The sequence below is a fragment of the Helicoverpa armigera genome, chromosome 23 (genome assembly GCF_030705265.1).
Source record: "Helicoverpa armigera isolate CAAS_96S chromosome 23, ASM3070526v1, whole genome shotgun sequence".
Taxonomy (NCBI): Eukaryota; Metazoa; Arthropoda; class Insecta; order Lepidoptera; family Noctuidae; genus Helicoverpa; species Helicoverpa armigera.
Window position 1 is genome coordinate 3,464,333 of NC_087142.1, and position 15,724 is coordinate 3,480,056.

At 38.2% G+C, this 15,724-nt stretch overlaps 3 protein-coding genes across 3 annotated transcripts; 1 reads left to right on the forward strand and 2 right to left on the reverse strand.

Moving 5' to 3' along the window:
• The first annotated feature begins 438 nt into the window (after positions 1-438).
• On the forward strand, positions 439-7,700 carry LOC110376839 (another transcription unit protein). The gene is made up of 11 exons (XM_064040846.1): positions 439-606; positions 830-923; positions 2,886-3,494; positions 3,580-3,683; positions 3,907-4,092; positions 4,425-4,594; positions 4,951-5,168; positions 5,505-5,667; positions 6,099-6,314; positions 6,801-6,969; positions 7,389-7,700. The coding sequence occupies exons 1-11, from the start codon at positions 576-578 to the stop codon at positions 7,580-7,582; spliced, it is 2,154 nt and encodes a 717-aa protein (XP_063896916.1). The 5' UTR covers positions 439-575; the 3' UTR covers positions 7,583-7,700.
• Positions 7,701-8,706: 1,006 nt separating this feature from the next.
• Positions 8,707-11,130, reverse strand: LOC110376831 (uncharacterized). Its single transcript, XM_021335441.3, has 3 exons — positions 10,952-11,130; positions 9,428-9,865; positions 8,707-9,070 (listed from the first exon to the last, which is right to left on the reverse strand). Exons 1-3 carry the CDS (start codon positions 11,103-11,105, stop codon positions 8,763-8,765), a joined length of 900 nt encoding a protein of 299 aa, XP_021191116.3. The 5' UTR covers positions 11,106-11,130; the 3' UTR covers positions 8,707-8,762.
• A 589-nt stretch (positions 11,131-11,719) lies between these two features.
• LOC110376856 (trypsin, alkaline B) lies at positions 11,720-15,488 on the reverse strand. Its single transcript, XM_064040890.1, has 5 exons — positions 15,329-15,488; positions 14,458-14,629; positions 13,786-14,044; positions 12,572-12,730; positions 11,720-11,902 (listed from the first exon to the last, which is right to left on the reverse strand). Exons 1-5 carry the CDS (start codon positions 15,381-15,383, stop codon positions 11,753-11,755), a joined length of 795 nt encoding a protein of 264 aa, XP_063896960.1. The 5' UTR covers positions 15,384-15,488; the 3' UTR covers positions 11,720-11,752.
• Positions 15,489-15,724: the final 236 nt, after the last annotated feature.

The following is a 15,724-nucleotide window of genomic DNA, read 5'->3' on the forward strand; positions in this document are numbered from 1 at the left end:
GATCAGTGCTGGAAATAGGCCTCTCCCGTCACACGCCGCTGATCTTGACTGGGTACGAATAACCTAACGCGGTTTCACCCGACTGCCGGGGTAACTACTTCTTGCACCAAGATTAGAGTTGAGTAGCCAATATTAAAACTCGTCTAAGCTGAAAGAAATTACGTTTGTATTTCATATTTCAGCTACAGGCAGACGCTGCAGTGCTCCCAACTCCCCCTAACGGAGGGTACCGGCAACTTTACGATTCGGCCTGAAGGAAAGAATCAAGAAACAAATTAACGTTTATATGCGATGATTTTATGCATGAGGATTTTGACGATTATTGCAGCGAAGAAGGAATCGTAGAGTAAATAATCTAATTTTTATTTGTCAGAATTTCTTTTGTGTTATATTTTAACTGTGGATGAAATGTTTTCCTTTTATACTCTGTGTATTGTTTGTTTGACGTTTCTGTCGTTGGCATTCTAACCTCAATTTTCTGTGAAATCTTATTTTCGGTTCAAGACATAAAATACTGTTTATTAATCTTCGTATAGTTTATTAGTGATTTTGTGTGATTAAAAGAGGTGCCGAAAATGGCGCCAATCGCTAAGAAAACACTAGACGGTAAGTCAAAAGTGCTCTAAACGTAACGAACGTACGAACATAGATTACAAATCACAATTCGTTTTCGGAAGAGTTTTAGGTTTTATTACCATTTCCCAAAGACCATAGCCCCCAAAACAATTGCAATAACTAGTTCTTTAAGTGTATTTACTAAATTAAGAAATAGCTTAGTTCAATTATTTTGCTGTACTGATGTAATCAGTGATTAAATTCATGGTTGCAGACACGGATTCCGGGTCGGATTCGGATAGTGGCTCCAGTGCAAGCCGCAGCAAGAGCCCTAGCCCTGCTCCGGGAAAAGAAGGAAGCCATTCAAGGTATTGCACAATACTCTTTCCATAAGTTGCATGTTAGACTATCAAAGCCTGTCATGAGTACTAACTTACTTACTGCCACACTCAGAGTCAGTTAATGGTTACTTAAGTGGCTCCTTAGTATAGATTTAAAAAAGCTCACTCTCAGAGACAATTAATGATCCGTTAGCATCCCTTAATGACAATTAAAGTTAAGTAAAGCAAAACCTTTACTTAACTTTCTAATGATTGATTTTGACATTTATGTTTAAGGTTATAAAAGTAAATAAAATATTTTAAAAAGTCTCAGGAATAGGAATGTTTTAACAATAAAGTAAAGATGAGTGATTTGCTTGACTTTATTGATTTTGTAGACTATACCAGAAGGTTTAGAGTAGTGGGGCCAAATAAGAAGCCCAGGAGGAGTAACATTAGAAGTCTATTGGAATATAAAAGGGTATTTTTCTATCAATGTTCAAGCAGTCACTGGGACAAACTTGTAATGTTATGATCTAGTAGCCCGGTGGCCTAGCAGTACCCATGATAGTTGTATTTATAACAGCAGTGCAAGTAAACAAAGACTGAATACTGGTGTGTTAAAAGGGATAATTTTAGGGGACAGCGGGTATGCAGTTAGCAATGTGCTACTGACACCGTTTTTATCACCAAATTCAACTGCACAAGAAAACTACAACAGAAGCCAAATAAAATATAATGTGGAATACTGTGGAAAGATGCTTTGGCGTTTGGAAAAGAAGGTTTCCTTGTCTCCAACTTGGCATGGGCATTAAGATGGATACAGTTGTGGCTGTTATATGTGCTTGTGCGACACTGCATAATATTTCTTTACAGGTTGATGATTTGGTTCCAAAGAACTGGGAATCTCCTCATATTGAGAATGATGATGTTGTCCTGAGTGAAAGGCGTGAAAGCACAACCAACAGCAATGGATTTTTGGTGCGACAATCTATAGTTGATCAATTTTTCTCATAATATAATTTTTAATAAATAAAAATCCATAAAATAAGAGGAATACTTTTTTAATTGTTGAACAAGAGGCCAATTATGTAGTACAAAGTCTATTTGACTTCCTCGTTGATCTAGTGGTCGCAAGCGCGGCTGGGTCGGGCCGAAATCGCTTTTTGGGTTTTCTTAAACTTTCACAAAGCAGCCCGTAGTCTGGAAGTTGGTGATTGATTCCTGATTGAATTCTTGTGTTATACTATCCCATGCTGCTTGTTTCTTGGCGACTGACTTGCCATCTGTTATTTAAGATTCCACGATTGGTCTCTTTTTAACTAATTGTGCTAACAAAGCTTTTTCGTCCGCCGTGAAATTAGCCACACTTTTGCGTGGGGCTCTTGTTCCTGAAGACTCCTAAAATGAAACAAGCACAAGTTAAATTCTTCAAATACATATGTGCAGCTACTAATGTACATAGAAACGAAACTTACCATGATAATATGTTAAGATAAAGCTATTTATTTCAGAGCTTATCACACTTTTCTTTCCTGACGGTTAACGGAACAAGAATTTTAAACGTAACCTTGACACTGACAGTACAATATTGACAGTGATACCAGAAAAAAGTTTCCATGTACTTTATATCATTTACATGAAAATAGGTGTTTTTACGTAAAAACGATCCCGAAATTAACAAATTGTTATTTCTATTGTTGATATACAAGGTTTTAATGTATTTAAATAACAGTTTTTGCTACTTAATAATTTCACATTTTAAGGTGCGGCTACACCTTTCGTTTATCGATAAGCATTATCAAAGACAATTTGACGATACTCTGCCCTACGGATACTTAAAGCTGTCATTAACTAATGAACCCTTAAATTTCGTCTCTGGGATGTATCGTTCATTAACAGATTTAATGAGAATTAGTTAAGGACTCGTTAGGACTAATTTAAGTATTCATTCTGAGTGTGGCAGTTAGTAGTTAACTGGCAGTTAATATTAAATTCATTTTATTTCAGATCAGTGTCTCGAAGCCCAGCTAAATCAGGAAGTGAATCTCCTAAATCAAACCGGTCTGCTCACTCCAGAAGATCTTCTAATGCTTCCAGAAGCAAGTCCAACTCACCTGCTCGCTCCAACAGATCACGCTCAGGATCTGCTCAAAGCAACAAATCTGGTTCCTCAAGCCCCAAATCCAATGCATCAGGAAGCCCTAAACAAAGGGCTTCTAGGTCCAGAAGCGGTTCTAGAAGGTCCCGTTCAGGTTCAGCTAGTGCTAGATCTCGATCAGGATCTCCTAAAAGCCGCTCAGCCAGCCCAAAATCTGGTCCTCACAGTCCCAAATCTAGATCACAGAGTCCAAAATCCAGATCGCAAAGCCCAAAATCTCGATCTCAGAGCCCAAAATCGAGATCACAGAGTCCAAAATCTCATGCTAAGAGTAGGTCAAGGTCTAAGTCAGCAAGTGCAAGCCCAAAGAGTAGAAAGTCTAGATCCAGATCTGGTAGTGCCTCGTCCAGCTCTAAGAGTCCTGTGGCTAGACCTGGCGGGCAGGACAGTAGGTCCAATTCTCCAGGACTTATGATTGATGATGCACAGGCTAAGGACAAGTCAAAGAGTCGCTCAAGGTAAATATTGCTTATACTATTTAATATCTTATTGTCATCATCTGCTGACTAATAAATGTTTAACATGTTATTGTATATTTTTTAGATCTGGTTCAAGACATTCAAGATCAAAGTCCCGTAGTAAGTCCAAGTCAAAGAGTCGATCGAGGTCCCGATCAAAGAGCTCCAATGCTTCTGAAGCTGAAGTTGGTAAGTTGTGAATGTATGTTTTATCTCCTTAATATGACTGCTTTCAGTATCATTTCAACTTTTTTCTGTGCACCACATGTTAAAAGACTAAATTATAGATAAGCCTTTTGCATTCATATCACGAAATACTCTTCTGCTTATGCAATTAGCATTTGTGGTGTGCACCAATTTTAGAATATATGTGTTTGCATTGGCCTTTTTTTACATACCTGATTAATTCCAGGGGACAAAAAGAAGCGCGCAGTTCTATCAGACTCAGAGAGCGATGGCGGTACTAAAGCCACTCCAAAACGCAAGAAGGCTGGCTCTGACAGTGGTTCAGAAACTAGTGATAAGCCTAAGAAGAAGTCGAAGAAACTTGTGGATTCCGATGACGATGAGGAGGGGAAGAAGGAGGAGGGTGATGGCGGTATGTAATTTAATTATTATTGTTAATCTTTATTTCACACATAATATGAAATACGCAATGCATACAGCCATGTAACAACTCACTGTTTACATATGTACTTACCACAATAAAGAATATTTGTATTTCTTAATATAATTAAATAAAGTTTACTTACAACAGCGAGCTTAACTAAGAGTTGGGTTGTCATACAGTCAACCCTAAAGCGAAAGAGAGATGCGATTTCATTTATTAATCTAATTAATTTTGTTTCTTTTTCTTCTGCCGAAAAAAGGTGCCCATCTATAAATTGAGGGTACGGGGTAAATTTAAAAAATATTTTATTTTTTCCACAGTAACTGCTGACGCCCTATTCGGAGACGCATCCGACATCAGCACGGAAGACGAGGGCGGCGCCGACAAGCGGTCCTCCCGCTCTCGGTCGCGCAGTGGGTCGCGGTCGCGCAGCCGCAGCCCGCAGGACGCGCGCCGCTCCGGGGACGAGGGCCGCGCTAGTGGAGACGAGGTGAGGGTACTGCCAGGGCTGCGGGACACACGAGGGCGGCGTCCTCCCGCTCGAGGTCGCGGTCCCTGCCGATGGCTGTGGTTGGTGGTCCCTTTGGCAAAAAAAAATACGTATTCTAACAGCCTATCGTTTTTTCAACTATGTTGGGGTCGGCTTCCAGTCAAACTGGATGCACAGCTGAGTTCCAGAGTTTGATGTAGAGTGACTGTCTAAGTTCCCACAACTCAATTGCCTTTGCAACCCGATGTCTTTGGTAAGACTGGTTGTCAGACTCATAAACTATATGGTCACCAATGTCTAACTAAGCACAAAAATTCAAAAAAATATCTGTTTCAAAATCCTTTTTGCAATTCCAGCAAGAGCCTCGTGATAAACCAGAGGAAGAAGAAGAGGTGGAGATCCCAGAGACTCGCATCGATGTGGACATGCCCAAGATCTGGACGGAGTTGGGCAAAGAGCTGCATTTTGTGAAGCTACCCAATTTCTTGTCAGTGGAGACTAGGCCTTATGATCCCAACACTTATGAGGATGAGATTGATGAAGAGGAAACTCTTGATGAGGAAGGTCGGGCTAGGTGAGTGATACAGTTGAGGAACATACTTTGTTCTTTCCAGAATTTTAAGGAAAGTTATGAGAAAATACATTGGGAAAGATATGAAATTGACAGTTAGAGAAATGTTTATATCAAAATATTTATTTGGTAGTATTAGTGTTGCTGTAAATTTTAATTTATTTATTGATCCTGTCTCATTAATTACTGGACAGAGCCCTTACTCAATCTGAGGAGATTTATAACATAAATCAATACGCATCTATTAGGATGAATTTCGTATGTTTTAAATATTTAATTTCCATATGACAATTTTATACTCAATCAAACTAATTGAACACCAAAATACCCACATTCCAGGCTAAAACTGAAGGTAGAGAACACAATGCGCTGGCGCACGGTGTTCGACAAGGAAGGCAACGCGGTGAAGGAGTCCAACGCCCGCATGGTCAAGTGGTCCGACGGGAGCATGTCGCTGCATCTCGGCTCCGAGATATTCGATGTTTATAAGCAGCCGTTACATGTAAGTTTTATTATAAAACATTTTTTTCTCCATGTCCCTTATTTCGATCGATTATATTATTATTTCGAAGGCAATTCTAGTGTGTTTGTGACAAAAAATATTCAACAGTTCCTGGATTTTTGACCCCATTTTTTCAAAAGCGTGAATGAATTTCCTACTGAATAATCTCTGGCTACTTTTTTTCCGCTATGTTTTAAGTTTCCAGCTTTAGTTATTAGGGTTTCGTCGCCATTCAATTTGAATAAGTCGTCCATTACATCAAATTACCTGTAATTATTAGGTACAAAAAAAAACACTTTTAAACAGGCCAATACTTTCAAGCACATGAAAAGAATGACTCCCACCTTCACTGTATCACTTTAGGAAAGATTATACAACGCCACTCAACAACCTTGCATACTAATAAAACCTTATTTTATTTATCTTCCCAGGGCGACCACAACCACCTGTTCGTCCGACAAGGCACAGGTCTTCAAGGCCAGGCCGTCTTCCGCACGAAGCTCTCGTTCAGGCCTCACTCCACGGAGTCGTTCACTCACAGGAAGATGACGCTCTCGCTAGCTGACCGCTCCACTAAGACTTCGGCTATTAAGATACTGTCGCAAGTTGGGGCTGATCCCGATGCTGATAGGAAGTATCAGCTTAAGGTTTGTTTGGTTTTTTTTTATGGATGGTATTCAGTGGGTTAAGTATATATGGGTAAATGGAGACCAGCAAATGACTTTTATAGATTTTATAGATGACCCGGTTTCACTGATTACCAGTGCAGTGTAGTATCCGATAGTTAATGATATCTGCCAGATATTAAGGCTGCCTATAATTTCTACCAGATATTGCTATCCGACCTGTGAAACCGAAAGTTATAAGCACATGTTTATATGTCAGATAAGTTCCTGATATTCTACCAGAGACTGATTCACGAATCCGATGAAACTGGTCATGAATGTGGTCGTATTGAAGTCAGAGCCTTGGTAAAGGTTGTAAAAGTTTCGCAGTGGTTTTTATCACTTTAATCTTGTTTTTTTTCAGCATTTTGAACGCTTTAATATCTATATATTTACCTATATGTCTTATCTATGTCTATAACTATGTTGCCATTGTGTAAATGACCAATATACCTTTATTTTTAACAGAAAGAGGAGATGGAGCTCCGCGCGGCGATGCGGTCCCGCGCGTCCACGCGGCCCAAGCGGCGCGGCGCCGGCGCCCGCGCGGGGGCGGGGGCCGCGCGCGACGACTCCGAGGACGAGGGCGGCGTCTCGCTCGCCGCCATCAAGAACAAGTACAAGCAGGGACAGAAAGGTATGTACACAACTTTATCACTGGTGAAATCGATAACAAAACTTATTATGTATATCAACGAAAAAATCTAGTTTTGAATGAAAAAACATTAACAATTGATAATTGACCTGTATTTATGATTGACTGATATAATGAGAAGTAAGTACTAACTATTAAACTTAAATTTTACTACCGACTCACTTTTTCGAATCACTGGTCGCAAAATTGCAATTTATTGGCAATCCGCAATGATCCAATAAATTGCATGGCAATTGGCATTCCAATTCAAACAATTGATTACTTTTTAAAAACTATTAATGCAGGTGACCTCATACTTTCTTTAAAAAAATCATATAGCCATTAAAAAATAAAATTCATTTTAGTCTTACCTCCAATTAAATTGCAACAAGCAACTGATATTCTTACCATTATCATAACAGCATCAGCAGGCGCAGCGATCTACTCATCAGAATCAGATGGTTCTGACGTTGAAACTCGTCGCGCTCGGCGGCTCGACCGCGCTAAGGCGCTCAAAGATTCTGACGACGAAGGTTCTGACCATGAGGCAGATCAGAACACTCCGAGACGCACTTCTAGTGCCAGTGGGTCGGCCAGTGGTAGTGGCAGTGAGTGATAAGTGCATGACAATGATTGCCCAGTGTAAAGTTTAGTGTATTTCGACCATGATGGCCCAGTGAGGTGAGGTTTTGTGTTGCAAGATTTATATAGTGTGTCTGTTATTGGAATGTGACTTAAATGAAAAAAAAAAGTTTTTTTTTAATTCGGCAAGGGAGACTTCTTTCAAATTGGACATTTCGTGTTGGATGGTTGAGGTCCAATTTAAAAGAATCCTGAGACTTGTATAATTTTTACCCCCATTTTCGTGAGTAAGACTGTGCTAAGGAATGCCTTCTTGTTCCTTTCCATAATACCCTTTGTAATTTGTTATTTCTCTAAGATATTTGGCATGTAGTATTCAGTTATCAAATTCAAATAAAAACTGCCTTATTGAAAATTGTATCAAAACTACTAAGAACTTTAAGATAATATATGCAGACAAAACTTCTTTGTTTTACTTTGAAAGGAGTGCATGACTCAATTCACATATGTGAAAAAGATATTAAGTTAAATGGCAACAAAACATGTTTTGGACCACTTATTCTGTATAAGTTGTAAATATAGTTATTTAATTGATATTACTTTGTTTCGTTTTATTTAGTTGATCCTAACTTTGGTATGAGGCCAGATAGAAAAATTGTTTTTGAGTCAGTCCTCGCTGTACTTTTTAAGAAACTGTGTTGAGGATTCTGAGAATAAAGTGTTATTAAATGATATTGCATAAAGTAAGTAACAAGTAAGGAAAATGAAGAACACAATGATCTCGAATGTCTCAGCATATGAATTTGTCAATATGTATACTCAGCATCGATTGTTTAATAACAATTAAATATTGCAAAACGATTTTAAGTCCATTATCGAATTTTTAAACCGATTGTTATATTTAAGAATGGTTATTGCAAAGTAAAATTACAAGTTTGCCGTTTAAGCATATATTAACTGTTTATGACAGACATTACGTAGATAGACCTATCCAAGATAGACCGCGCTATGCTCAAAGTAACCTTTGCGACTGTTTTATGGCCACAAACTCCTCTAATATGCTTATAGGGTGGAAGGCTTAAAGGGTATGGGTATATACCTGCCTACATAGGTACAATAATTATTTTTTTAAATTGGACGTGGTAAACAAAACAAACATTCAAGTTTCAGTTTTTTCATTCGTCAATTCTTATCTTAGTTTAAAATTATTAATACTATACAACAGTATTATTATCTACCACAGTATTATTATCAACAATTACACTCAACAGTGCTTCTCCTTCGTGCACCATTTTCCCCACTGCTAACACTCTCCAAACGCCAGAGTCCAGTATAGTTACGTTCGGTATACTGAACGCACACGTATTCAGACTTATCTCTCGTCTATCGTAGAACCTGTCGAAGGTAGACATAGGTGCCACGAGCTCACAGCTCTCCAAGTCAGGAATGGGGAAAGCGATGCTTAAGTTAAAGGTGTCCCCTATGTGAAGAGTGGGTTTAAATGGTGTCAGTGGTACGTATTCTGGAAATAAAATAAGACAACAATTAATATTGTGAAATCTATATTCCCATTGAGGCTTTTACTCTTTAGTAACGGTTCAGATTGGTCAGCAATCATTTTTGTTCTTATAATTGATTCCAATCAAAATCTATTAATAGAGATTTTTGGAGTTCATCTGTTTGTTCATCGTCTTCCATAGTCTGACCGATAATGATGATTTGTTGTTAATACTTTGTCACCGGATAGGTGGCGCTGGTGTCGACACTTTCGGAAAAGCAATTGCTGTTCAAGCTACGGTTTTGAAGGAGACGATAAACTGTCCTAGTAAAAATACATTAAAACTAAGATTTAAAAATATAAAAAAGTACACAAACCCACCTGTTATCGTAACACTAATAACTTGAAGCATTTCAATCCACTCGCCGTCAATATTCCTCGTGTAAACACTAAGCACCCAATTCCCATGATCTTCAACCATCAGAGGTCCGATCATGAACTCATTAGGTTCCATCTCACCCACCTTTTTATCAAAGTCATCTTTCCATGGCGCTGGCCTACGTATACTGAATACATCATAATTATTACTCTGAGTAAGTATAGGTTTCACATTATCTACGAATTTCGCTACCAAAGGTTGGTCTTCGTCATTTGCTTCCTTTCCAAAGGTTGGTGAAAAGAGATCTAATTTCATGATGTCACCGTTGGGCTTGTGTATGTAGTATGTGGCTTCCTCGTTGATCACCGGTGCTGATAGGCGGATGACATCGTTTAGGAAGGCAGATATTGATAGTGGTCTTAGTTCTACTCTTGATTTCGCTGGAAGAAAGAATTTATAACACTAGATCACTTTGTTTGATGTTTACCCATGTTATTATTATACGCATTGTAAATGCTAAGTCACAATCCCTACTATCCATCTACTACTATCTGTCTGTTTGTTACGCTTTCAAATCTAAACCAGTGAACTGATTGTAATAAAATTTGGTACAGAGATAGAGTTGACCTTGAGAAAGAACATAGGATAGTTTTTATCCCGGACATTTGAAGAGTTCCCTTGGAAACGCGATATAATCGAACTCGACGCGGACGGAAGCTAGTTAGTATTAATAATTGCTTATCTAAAGTAACAATTACATTCGCCGAAATGGGACTCGACCCTTCAACCTTGCGGTCATTTAACTACTCAACTATTGGGCTTACTTTACGTGCCTACGCGTATAAATAAGATAAAGTATCTGTATACTGTATAGCACTGATAGTTTATTCAGTGATTTCATTTAAAATGTTCTATTTACTCTTGTTAACCAAGGATTTTTTTATCTTGAGATAAAAATTGCCCAGATACAAATGTCTATGTTTTACTGTGACGACAAAATTAGTATTGTTGAAATCTGGGAGAACTATATTTTTTTCAGTACTTATTTAACTTAAGTAATATAAATATTTGCGAAGCTTATCTTCAATAATGAAAACTTAGTCTATATTTATTTTAAATAGGTAGTCGTGTGTGACTAACCGTCTCGACTGACCTACAGTCAGTTAAAACAACTTGAAGTGCTCTAAATAGCCCTGTTAAACCTTAATCACCTGTCACACATTAGCTTCGCATCACGTTCTACTGAAAGCGTGAACAATTTCATTTTCAGTACCTACTGCATTTCAAACCAATAAGTAGATCGATTGAGCTGCATCAACATTGATTTGACCTATATTTACGATTAAAGGAATAAAAGATACTATTGATAAACAAAACAACGCATTTTAAATTCAAAATTAAATAAAAACATGAAAATTCAAAATTAAATCTCAGTTTCTATCAAGCCAAAGTTATTGAATTAATTTTCTCGATTAATTAACTGTATCATTCGAGCGTATCGATTAGAATCGATTGTGGATACGTACCGATGACTTCTGGTTGTGTGTGTTTGTTGATGGTCACGCACTGGGTAAACAACGGGAGGGTAAATGTCAACAACACTGTTATGTCAGTTACCCTTCGCGCGGGAGAGAGCGCGCGCATCACAGACCGGCGCGCAGTCACTGATAGCCGACACATTACTACGCCTGATACGATATTTTACGTACACAACACACATATAACAAGTCAGCGTGTACTTATTTTTGTTGACTTACCTAGCAAACTTTTTTTTGCTTAAAAATATTTTAGCAACTTTTAAGACCCGTTGTTATATTATATCTAAGTTTGTTATTATAATGTATCTTGTAAATTAGTTAAAATTCTACTCGTACAACGTTAATTGATATAGTTGGCAGTGGCCGGTAGAATAACTAGGCCAGTGTTAACAGCGCTGCGTCAAAAATAGTAGGGACAATTATCTCGAGAGGGTGGACAGTAATGAAGCTTCTAGCATTAGTTATAGAGTAATTGAATGCATTACCTGACTATGACTTAATATGCATGACTTGTTATCATTTTTGTGCAGAATATCGAACTCTGTATCAAACTGTTAGAAGTGGATGATCAGCAAAAACATTCATAAATGTTTCCTTATTATGGCACCAACCAAAATAGAATATGTTTTATCAGTTTTGACAAACTTTTACCTTGTTTGCATTTTAATCATTCCGTTCCCGAACTGTAAAATGCAAATATCAATTTTTATGGATAAGTTCTTCGCTTTATTTCGAAATACGTTTAAAAACAACAGGTTAAGAATATAATAAAGTTTATTAACAAGTTAATTAAGCGAGGGCCGCTGCAATGATCCACCTAGTGTAGGCAGAGACGCGGGTGTTGATATCAGGGTAGAACAGGTCGGCGCAGCCTTGAGCTCGGGAGAACACGCCGATGACGGCTCCATTGCTGTCCAGGAGTGGGCTGCCTACGTCACCCTGGAAGTCAAACATAGTTTTTTAATTCTAGATAGGTGTCTGCCAATTTTAAACATTTTTGATCGTGGAACCAATTAAGTAGGTGACAATGGGCGGTATTGTCAGTAAGAAACATCTCTTCCAGATATTCGTAGGATGGATTAAGACGAGAACGAAAAGCGAAGCCTTTAATGATAGATTAAGAATGGATAATTTTCGAGTCCACTTCCCTTGATCGAAAGGCCTAGTTTTTAGAATTTCTAGACCATAGATAGAGTATGGATATAAATAAACGATATAATCTGGTATTGAGTACAAGATAATGCTATCGTTGTCTACAAAAAGGGAATGCACTAAAGAGTGGCGGTTCAATGGTTCTTGAAGTGTTGCACTTCAAGAAATGTGTCATTTCCAAATTATGATTACCTATATTTTGCTTACCCTTGTAGCGTATTCAAATATAAACTACCTCTATAATAGTTTACAGGTGAAGAGTTCGTTTGCTTCAACGCGGTTATATAAGGGCACTACTGGTCAGATTGAAAAAAAAAAGCAATGGGAGATAACCCGTTAATTGAAGAAGGCTATAAACTGCATTTTATCTAAGTGCATGAAGTAATTCCCTTCCCACAAAGTGCCGGTGGAAGCTAGAATATTTTTCTCATAATAAGGTGTTACAAACACACTTACCGCGCATTGTCCTCTCACGCCGACATCGAGCCAGCCGGCGCAGATCATGTTGTCGTTCACCGTGAACCCTGTGTCTGAATGCCTGTTCTGACAGGTCTGCTGGTTGATCAGCCACACCTGGGCTACCTGCAGCTGCTCGGATGGCGTCGGGTTGCTGTTCTGTAGGCAGAAGATGGGATAAGTTTATGTGATGTATTCGGAAACTTCTATGCGAAGACTACCCGAAAACCAGAGCGACTTCTTGATGTTGAAGTTTAGCTTAAGGTCTCTGCACAGAGCGGGCGCGGCGCGGCGGGACGGGACGTCGACGCGACAGTGAGCAGTTGTAATGTACTATACTCTATCCACGGAAGCAAGAGCTAAAAGGTAAACAAAGAATGACACTTTTTCAAGATGGCGGTATAACCCGACCGACGACAAAATCACAGATACTGCGAACATTTTACACAAAAATGTGACGTTTTGTCATCGGTCGGGTTATACCGCCATCTTTAAAAACTGTCATTCTTTGTTTACCTTTTAGCTCTTGCTTCCGTGGATAGAGTATAGATATTACGGAGGCCGCCACACAGAGCCGTCCCGTCCCGCCGCGCCGCGCCCGCTGTGTGCAGAGACCTTTATATCTCTCTTTGAATGTACAAGTAGGTAGATGCCTTAGATTGGAGATTCTTCAAAGGTTTAATTTAGTACCCTGAAATAGGGATGGATAAAAATAGGTATAGGTGATTTACATTTTCGGGAATACCATATTACATCATTGGATATATGGTACCTACTAAAAATCATTAATCGAGAGCCAAATACGGGAATAATACCGAACAAAGAAAAAAGGTTAAAAATGAGATGTAAAATTCATGAAAAGGCGCTGCTTTAAATTCAAGATCAACAAAGTCCCTGCTAAATGTATCTAAGTAGGTATAGCAAATTGAGTGGGACTGACATCAAGTGTCCTTCGTGTCTGACTGACAATATCGTGTAAAATAATTCTGAAAATATTATCTTTTATTTTATGAAGATACACATTAAGTATACACAAATGTGCATGTTTCCGCACAGCGTAAGATATGAAAACAAAGTCTAAACTTACATTGTGGATATCAGTATAAACGTATAGACCTGTTAGTGGGTTTTGGTGCTTCTTTTCAAGGCAGTCAGATAGGAAATACCTTACTGAACTAGTTCAAAATATTGATATGTTAAAGTGTCATACTTACAGAAGTAACTCCCCATCCGATAGCAAAGACTTCTTGATTGACACCATACGTGTAGCCACCGCCAGCGATGTTAGCAACAGCAGTCAAATTCGGCGTAAGACCAATGTAAAGGTTGGTTCTCAACACTGCGATATCGTTGACATAGGTTGTGGGCGAGAAGTTCTCGTGAGCTGTGATGCGATTGATGATGTAGATCGTACCTCCCGAGTTCGCATTGGTGGAACCAACCCTAGCTCGCCACCAGGTGGCAGGATTTAAACTGAAAGAGGAATTCTCAATATTATTTTTGTTTTAAATGATTTGTTGTTCGTTGTGTTTACAAAAATATGCGATATATCACGTGTAGTTAATGTTAATAGGTATATTGTAAAACAAAGTCAACTGCTTCTCATTGTTGGATAAGTCACGAACGACTCGCTTGGACTACTTTACCAAGCGGATGACACAATCCTTACCATTAGGTACACTTATAATAAATTATAGCTCGTATGTACCTAAATATAATCCAGAAAAATCTACTGATCACTGACGACAGAACTGATTAATGAACTACATGGTTTTTGCATCATCGAGTCCTTCAAGTAACAGTTCAGTGTCTAACAAAAAAAAGAAAAAACAATCGATTTTCGATTCCAAACTTAAACAAAAAAGCGAACATTTATTCGTACTTACACTCCATTCACGTGAAAGCATGATGCGGCTGACAAAATCGCGTTGGCTGTGATGATGGACCCTCCACAAGTCTGGACGTAAGCCCCCGAGCCTCTATTGGTCAGTAGGGCTGCAGAGAATGGATACTCATTGATGGTAGCGACGCCTCCACCAGCTATTCTTGAAACTGAGTCTGAAATTGTAAAAAAATAAGGATTAAAAAAACTTAAGCAGTAAGGAAAGGATTGCAGTATTGCCTTTGCTTTCTTCTTATTAAGACCCTATTGTCATTCAATTATGAAAAAAAGAGCTTGGTACCGCTTTAGTAGGTAATCTGTGAAAGACGTTGTGGGAAACAAACATTGCTATTTTTCACCAGATATATGAGAAACTTGGGATGATTAGAAACGCTAAAGTTAAATTAAACGAAGGACATTGAAGTGTACAATATTATTCAATGATGAGTACCTATAATTCAGTAATGTAATGGTTTCCTGTTTCCTACAGCTATATTGCGCTTAGACACGACATGTTGCTATTATAAAGGATTTTCATAGTTTCAATTACCGTGTGTTATTCAAATATTTTTAATATGCGTTAGGGGTTTGGTACAATATTTTACAGAGGTAGATTTTCTTCAAGGCAGTTACATATAACAAAGTAGGCAAAGAGCTTTTCCATATTCAGGAAAACTGAATATACCTATAACTCCTCTAAAAATTTAGTTTTTCAGATATCCAAATTTAGTAACTGTTTCTGAGTCAGATAGTTTATACTATGCAGACAGGTCAGTTGAAAGACAGATTTGGATTGTCAAAAGAACCTCAAGATTTTAATACTTGAATATAGAAAAATTAAAAATAAACTATTGACACTAAAAACAATTACTCACCTGTGGCGGCATCAGTGAATAAATAAACTATTAAAAGAGCAGTTAACTTCAACATTTTGTATATAGCAATTTAGAGCCAATTAACTACTAAGATACATTTAAATAAAAAATGTGTGATTATCTACAATTATCAATATTATCACAATCATTTATCATCTAATCGAATTAAAATGTGTCCTTCGAATGATAAGCTAGATAGGTAAGTCCGTATATAAATGGAGCAATGGACCTTTTCATAAAAGTATTAACATAATCAAAGTAGGCAGGATGTCAAATATCTGCCGGGGTTGCGGGATTGTTCGAAGGATTGTACCGCGGCCCTGGTACATAAAAGGCCTACGACGGAACACGGCTGTTTTTAGTCAGTAAGAGTCTGACACTCCCACACCGCTGCTA